This window comes from Nanorana parkeri, unplaced genomic scaffold (assembly GCF_000935625.1).
Source record: "Nanorana parkeri isolate BGI_ZX_2015 unplaced genomic scaffold, ASM93562v1 scaffold1796, whole genome shotgun sequence".
NCBI lineage: Eukaryota > Metazoa > Chordata > Amphibia > Anura > Dicroglossidae > Nanorana > Nanorana parkeri.
This window is the reverse complement of record NW_017308064.1, coordinates 285,539-293,585: the sequence shown is the minus strand read 5'-3', so window position 1 is coordinate 293,585 and position 8,047 is coordinate 285,539. Positions and strand designations below refer to the sequence as shown.

The 8,047-nt window shown below is 43.9% G+C and overlaps 1 protein-coding gene across 1 annotated transcript; it reads right to left on the bottom strand.

Annotated features, from left to right (window-relative positions):
* Positions 1-5,545: 5,545 nt before the first annotated feature.
* Positions 5,546-6,427, bottom strand: LOC108799736 (olfactory receptor 1009-like). The gene has a single exon (XM_018571633.1). The coding sequence runs from the start codon at positions 6,332-6,334 to the stop codon at positions 5,546-5,548; it is 789 nt and encodes a 262-aa protein (XP_018427135.1). The 5' UTR covers positions 6,335-6,427.
* Between the last annotated feature and the right edge of the window lie 1,620 nt (positions 6,428-8,047).

The following is an 8,047-nucleotide window of genomic DNA, read 5'->3' as shown; positions in this document are numbered from 1 at the left end:
CTGAGCCCTGATTGGCACAGTCTTGCACCTGACCTTCGGTCCCTGCATTGTGGGATGTGCCGCGGTCGAACAGACCGCGGACATCCCATAATGTTCGGTGTTCGGCGAACGCTCGAACATGCTATGTTCGAGTCGAACATAGGTTCGACTCGAACGCGAAGCTCATCCCTAATGTCCATCTCCCTATTTCTCTAATGTCTAACTTATCGTGTGTATTCTAAAGGTGCCCATACACTGCTCGATTCTCGTACGAGAATCGGGCGATGGCGGGTTTCTAGCCTGCTCGCCCGATAGCTGCGGAACGGCCCGGTATGCGCACACTGCCCGTTCTGCATTGCCGCCATCGGAAGCCCGCCCCTCAGCGGGGTGGGCTTTCGATGATCGCAAGTACGATCTGCCCGTCAAAAGGTGGGCAGATCGTACGGGCTTTCAAGAAGCATACGACCATCGCAAGACAAAAGTCTTGTGATGGTCGTAAGGTGTATGGGCACCTTAAGTGTAAACTAATCCCTCTTCTTCTATTGTGATCCTATTCTACATATACTTGTTTATTGCCTTCAAATCAGTGTCATGTGCAATCCTAAATTTACCTCCTCTATTTATCCATTCAACTTCCCCCTATGTGCACTCACCTCTTTTCCCTTTCCTTACCTTCTTGTCCTTTTTCTCCCACTCCTCCAATAGGCATTCATACTCCTTACTACTTCACCACTCATACAGGTCATACTCTACCTTAATATCTGAGATATCTAATCCGAGGTCTTATCTATATCCTTGGTCATATTTTCAATGCCCCATTATTTCATTTTTCCCTAGGCTTGTTCTCCCCATATTTTTTTAAAGTTTTGGATAGCACCGGGAAGGGTTAACCCCCTGTAAAGTCTGTGTTGCTGTGTGTGCCCCTCTTCAGAAGATTTCACCTCCCTTTCTGTCCCTGTGACAATTGGATTTTGAAAATTTTGGGTTGTCGTGGAAACAAGGATTGGTGATAAAGCTTCAATGGAGACACACTTTTTCCCCGTGATAACTCTTACAGGAGTGAATTTCCCTTCCAAGGGGTAGATTTCCTCTCACTTCCTGTTGTCTGAAGGACAGGAAGTGAGATGAAGGGGGTTATTTATTAAAGGGTGAGGAGTTTGGTGGAGGCAGGAGAAGTGAACAATCTAGGACAACATAGCTGAACTGTAAAGTGAGCTGAATTGGAGAATTTTTCTAAATCAGCGATGTTATCCTAGATTGTTCACTTCTCCTGCCTCCTCCAAACTCTCCACCCTTTAGTGAATAAACCCCTAAATCTTTCTAATGGGGATACACACAGCAGTAAAAACCTCACAGTGGCTCTAACCCCACACCATACTAACCTAAAATTTAAAACAAAAAAATATGCATGGAATTTTTTCTTTAAATGCAACTTGTACAACTTCCTGTAATGTACAGTACCAGACCGGGGAAGAAGAGGCGGGCACCCCCTCGTCTGCACGTCTAACAAGAGCCAACTTCCTTAAATGTATGTACAGTACTACGAACCAGACCCGAAAGGCGGGCATTCCTTGCCGGCACGAGCGCGCTAGCATTACAACTACTGGAACGCTGCGCAATACACTTTGGCTGCAGCTTGGGACCCCCCTACTGTACAGTAATAGCCTCCGTTTGTAAGAAGGAGTCGTATGTAAAGGTGCCCATACACTGCTCGATTCGAGCAGTGTGAACGAAGACGTGCGACCGTTTCTACTGTACGGTTGCACGTCTTTTGTCTGAGGAGCACGCTAGAAAACCAGCCGAAAATCATACGATTTTCGGCTGCTTTGAACGGTGCTCGGGAGACAAATGCCGAACGGGCCGGTGTGCGCACGCGCACACTGCACGTTCAGCATTGCGGTCATCGGAAGCCCGCCCCTCAAGGGGGCGGGCTTGCGATGATCGAGAGTGCGATCTGCCTGTCCAAGATGGGCAGATCGTACGTTTTTTTGATTACTTTACAACCATCGCAAGACTAAGGTCTTGCGATGGTTGTAAAGTGTATGGCCACCTTAAGTCGGATGTTTGTAACTCGGGGAATGCCTTTATATTCAGTTAGCCAATAAAAGTAATTGCCTTCATAATTACTTTTGTCCAGGCGTGTGACAGTCATAATTGTAAGGGAAACTGATGTACTGCATAATGGTTCTGGGTCATTTTAGCGTATTGCTTATTAAGCTGTTGTTTAACCTTTTTTTTTACTTTTGTATATAAATTCTTTGTTTTGCAAATTAACCCTTTTAAATAACTATACAGAGAGCTGCGCTCATCGCAAATCTAAAGTGAGCAGCTGTGCAAAAAAATGAAATATTTAACCCGAGAAAATAAAATAAATAAAAATTGCATTGCGCTGTAAATATAAACTCATAAATAAATAAATACATAAAACATACACCACTTATAATTAATCCTCAGCAACACGTACAAGATCCCCTCAAATATCTATTATTATTCCCCCTCCACTCCTCTCCTCAATGGATTACAATCAGACTCCACATGCAAAGGGGTCAGTCTTGAAAAGATACTCCTTAACTGTCCAGTTCCTCCCATCACACCTCTGGTGGGACTCTTTCAGAGGTGAATTACTGATGCGGCGCAGTTCCTGAGCGCTGTTTGAGCACCTTGAGCAATGGGAATCTATTTTATATTTCTTTATCTACTACATTTTACACTATGGGAGAGTATTTTCCAAGATTGACCCATAGCAGGGCATTAGTGTAGAATAAATATAAAATAGGCTCAAGGTGCACAAACAGCACTCAGGAACTACACACATCAGTGATTCACCCCTGCAAGAGTCCAACCGGAACTTACTGAGACCTTTATATTGAAGAGGAAGTGATGGGAGGAAGTGGCTGCTGAATGAGTATTTTCCAAGATTGACCCATAGCAGGGCGTTAGTGTAGAATAAATATAAAATAGATTCAGATTGCTCAAGGTGCTCAAACAGCACTCAGGAACTGCACACATCAGTGATTCACCCCTGCAAGAGTCCAACCAGAACTTACTGAGACCTTTATATTGAAGAGGATGTGATGGGAGGAAGTGGCCACTCAAGGAGTATTTTCCAAGATTGACCCATAGCAGGGCATTAGTGTAGAATAAATATAAAATAGGCTCACATTGCTCAAGGTGCTCAAACAGCACTCAGGAACTACACACATCAGTGATTTACCCCTGCAAGAGTCCAATCGGAACTTACTGAGACCTTTATATTGAAGAGGATGAGATGGGAGGAAGTGGCTGCTGAAGGACTATTTTCCAAGATTGACCCATAGCAGGGCATTAGTGTAGAATAAATATAAAATAGGCTCACATTGCTCAAGGTGCTCAAACAGCACTCAGGAACTACACACATCAGTGATTTACCCCTGCAAGAGTCCAATCGGAACTTACTGAGACCTTTATATTGAAGAGGATGAGATGGGAGGAAGTGGCTGCTGAAGGACTATTTTCCAAGATTGACCCATAGCAGGGCATTAGTGTAGAATAAATATAAAATAGGCTCACATTGCTCAAGGTGCACAAATAGCACTCAGGAACTACACAGATGAGCGATTTACCCCTGCAAGAGTCCAACCAGAACCTACTGAGACCTTTATATTGAAGAGGAAATGATGGGAGGAAGTGGCCACTCAAGGAGTATTTTCCAAGATTGACCCATAGCAGGGCATTAGTGTAGAATAAATATAAAATAGGCTCAAGGTGCACAAACAGCACTCAGGAACTACACACATCAGTGATTCACCCCTGCAAGAGTCCAACCGGAACTTACTGAGACCTTTATATTGAAGAGGATGTGATGGGAGGAAGTGGCTGCTGAAGGAGTATTTTCCAAGATTGACCCCTTGGTATGTGGAATCTGATTGTGATCCTTTGAGGATTGCGGAGCAATAATAAGAGACATTTGAGTAAATATTGTATACTTTTTTGACCATTATAATTGGCTGTCCGCCTTATCTGGTGTGTTTACCTAATCTAGAAAGAGTACTGATCGGGTGGCACTGAATCTTAAGAACCTTTGAAGATTTTTTTGGAGCACATTATGAGTGTACACTTTTTTTAAAATATAAATCGGGGCTTTAAATATTTTCACTGTTGCTAATTGATAATTCATGTTTGCACTATGAAATATTTTATAATTTTTCTTTGCCAAACTTTTTAATATGGGGAGTCACCAAGAATTGGTTATAATTGGTATATATTTTATGTATACATTCATGAGTTTATACACTGCCTGGCCAAAAAAAAGTCACCACCTGGATTTAGCTAAGCCAACAGGTCAGAGCCTTCCATCGGATAATAGGTCTAGGTTCAGCAACATTATGTGCCCAAAACATAACGTCAGCTGTCTACCTGAATATACGGAATAATCAGGTTTTTCCATCAATGGATCTTTTCTTCTCTGGTGGCACATCGGGCATATTCCAAGATGACAATGCCAGGATCCATCGGGCTCAGATTGTGAAAGAGTGGTTCAAGGAACATGAGACATCGTTGTCACACATGGATTGGCCACCACAGAGTCCAGACCTTAACCCCATTGAGAACCTTTGGGATGTGATGGAGAGGACTTTACTCCGTGCTCCGACTCTCCCATCATCACTACAAGCTGGTGAAAATCTCTGGATGGAAATAAATGTTGTGACATTGCATAAGCTTAAGCACAGGGCAAATGTGTGCCCCAATCAAAGCTAAAAGCGGTCCAATGAAATTTTACCAGTGTGTGACTTTTCTTCTGGACACTCAGTGTATTTACAGCGCAGTGTAATTTGTATCCATTGGAATAAAAATGTTTGCACATGAAAAGACTCCCAGAGCACTCTGGGTTAGCTAAAGATACAGCACATAAGAAGCTGCTTGCTTTGCAGTTTGGTTTTTATTACTGAAACTTCAGACTAGGCCATACGATAAGGGATAAGAGTCACATGCTCTGCTTTTGTTGTATAGAGTCTACACTGAGATTATTATGACCACCTGACGTCTGTAGGCCTTTAATTAATTTAAAATTAATTAATTAATTAATTTTAAAATGAAATAAAATTAATGAATCAATAAAAAAATTAAATATGTACCAAACCACTTCACAAAAAGCATGACCCACAGGCTTACCTGCTAAAATATTTATAATTTGCTCAGCCAGTCTTGTGACCCAGGTACACCCACTAAGCAGCACAGCCAGGTCCCTGATCTCCAACACTGCAGCTTGGCCAAGTACCCTCCCCGATCCAGTAAGTGTGTTTACAGTGTAAGATTGACAGAGCAATGAAGTGCTAGACCTAGAGTGCCGACCCTTCACCTCCCATATGGAGTCTTGCTTTACAGGAGGCTTACAAGACAGAAGGCAGATACTTATGAAGACGGCATTTGTAAGTACATTTGATATGTTGTAATCACGATGAAACTGGATTCAATTATGGGGTTTTTTTTAAAAATCTGTTTCTATTTCAGCTTTGAACACCTGTGGATGGAGTCTAAGCCATCGGAGGGACAAGCCAAAGGTCATTTATTGTTTTAATAATGAGGGTCATTTTAGGATTTTTGCAACCGCTCTCCCAATCTCCTGGTTTTTAAAGGAATAGATGACGGGATTCAGGAACGGCGTTACGATGGTGTATAAGAGAGATAAAATCTTGTTGGTATCTAGAGATTGTTGCTTTGAGGGGACACCATACAGAATGAAGAGAGTTCCGTAGTACAAGGACACTACAGCCAGGTGGGAGCTACACGTCGAGAAGGCCTTCTGTCTGCCTTTCTCTGACTTTATCCTGAGGATGGTGTGAATGATGGAAACGTAAGACACGATGATGAAGAGGAACGGGAAGAAGGTGACGAGGAACGAGAAAGAGAAAGCCAACAATTTGACGGTAGAAACGTCTGAGCAAGCCAAGTTCAGGAAGGGAGCCAGATCGCAGAAGAAGTGGTCAATGGTGTTCCGGTGACAGAAGCGTAACTTGGAGAGACAAGTTGCCACTGGGAATGTGGGAGTAAAACCGGCTATCCAGGAGAAGATGATGAGATTGCGGCAAAGTCCTGAGGTCATGATGGAGGAATATCTCAGAGGGTTACAAATGGCGAGGTAGCGGTCATAAGACATGACGGTCAGAAGTAAGCACTCCAATGCCGTCAGAGAACCAAATATGTAGAACTGAAGAATACAGCTGGAGACACTGATATTTCCCCTTTCTGTCCACAGTATCCGTAGCATGTTGGGTACAATGTCGGATGTTATCAGCACATCGGAGACGGAGAGATTGCTCAGGAAGAAGTACATGGGCGTATGAAGATGGCTGACCACCGGCACCAAACCGACCATGAAAAGATTCCCACAGAAAATGACAATGTAGATTAAAAGTAAGCAGGTGAACAGAACAAATCTGAGGCCATGAAAGCTTTTAAAGCCAATAAGCACGAATTCTGCCACTACAGTTTGGTTGAAGTTATTCATTTGCGGAAAAATGAAATGTAAAAATCTGAAAATGGATTTTCATTGTGTTAAACTTTTCACAAAGGAAGAATGGAAGGCCTAGATAACTAGAAAGTCAACCTATAGTCTCAAACGTCACTATAGGCAAAAGACATACCTCCTGAGACCCAGTCTGTATAGACAGTATGGCAACTTGCTGACTTGACAAGATCCACAGGCAGTTTAACTCTTCAAGAACACTCGGAAGTTAAATCCAGCGCAGTTTTACTTCAGTTTAGTGTATTCCAAGGAAGTTTTTTCCACTCTTTTGAAGAGTAAAAAGACATTGCCATTCCTTAGGCTGGCTCTGCAGAGGCAGACAACTAAACAGATTCAGTAGCATGGAAGTTTCTAGCTGATGGCCATACTATCTAACAGCATACAGGAGGGAGAAAACGGGTGAACATACCAAACACTCGAACATCAAATAATAACAGGCTGTTGTGACAGCACAGTGTCCCTGTAGGGTTAGCAACAGGTTTACTTACTCACTAGCACCTGCTTCTAATACTCATTTCCATTCCCTCCTCTGATTCCCTTAGTGGTATAGGGGAACATATAACTCACCCTCCCCCTCCCAAATTGCAGCGGTGGGTGTCTGGACAGCCAATTGCTGTCTTGCAGGGGCACAGAGAGTCCTCAAGTGTAAGCTTCTCTCGCTCCAAAAGGGCAGCCCTCTAACATATTAAAGCGCCGCATCTGCCTGATCCAGCCAGCACGGATCGCCTACCAAAGCGATCCGGGCTGGCTGTACCAGGTAGACGCGGTATGTTAGAGGGCCACCTGCTGGGGCCTCCCGAGCACCTCCTTGACGGGTGCAGGTGGCAGCGGAGGTCAAGGGGCCGTTCGTGGTGGCATCAGAGAGGCCCGGAGGGCAATTGCCACCCTGCCCCCCACCCCAGTCCGCCCCTGCTCCTGAGGAAAAAGGGGAACTCTGATGTGAAAGAGAGGCTCTTGATATGAAAGGGGGGTTCCTGCTATAAAAGGGGGGACTCTGGTGTAAAAGGGGGACTCTGATATGAAAGGGGGATCCTGGTATAAAAGGGGGGACTCTGATGTGAAAGGGGTACTCTAATATGGAGCTTCTCCTCGGATCCCCGCTACTCTCCCCCACCTGTATGGGCAGAGGACTCAATCTCTTTCTCTATTTCAAAAGGGAAATGTCAGGGGTCTGCTTAGACCCCTGATATTTCCCCCGAAGCCCCCCCCAACATTAAAATAATAATAAAAAAAAACAAAAACACACACTCATGCACACATATTACTAGACACGTGCAAAGAATAAAAATTAGTTTCGGACAAAATGAACGGAAATTAAAAATGTTTTTATTAGTTTCGTCAAACTAAACAAATTTTTATGCTATGTTGGATTTAGCCTTCAGTGCATTCTGCGCATGCGTACGCATGACGTCACATACCGCTCACGTCTGTTGGGGGGCACCATTTTCTGTTGTTGCCTTGGGGGCAGAAGGAGCTAGCTACGGCTCAGCCTCAACCAGGGTGCCTTTTGCCTCCCTTGAACTTTTTGCACAGCGTCTTGACTTTCCATGGTGTAGGAGGGGC

Coding starts and splice junctions, on each gene's coding strand:
- LOC108799736 (XM_018571633.1), bottom strand. CDS start 6,334: ATGGTCGGTTTGGTGCCGGTGGTCAGCCATCTTCATACGCCCATGTAC.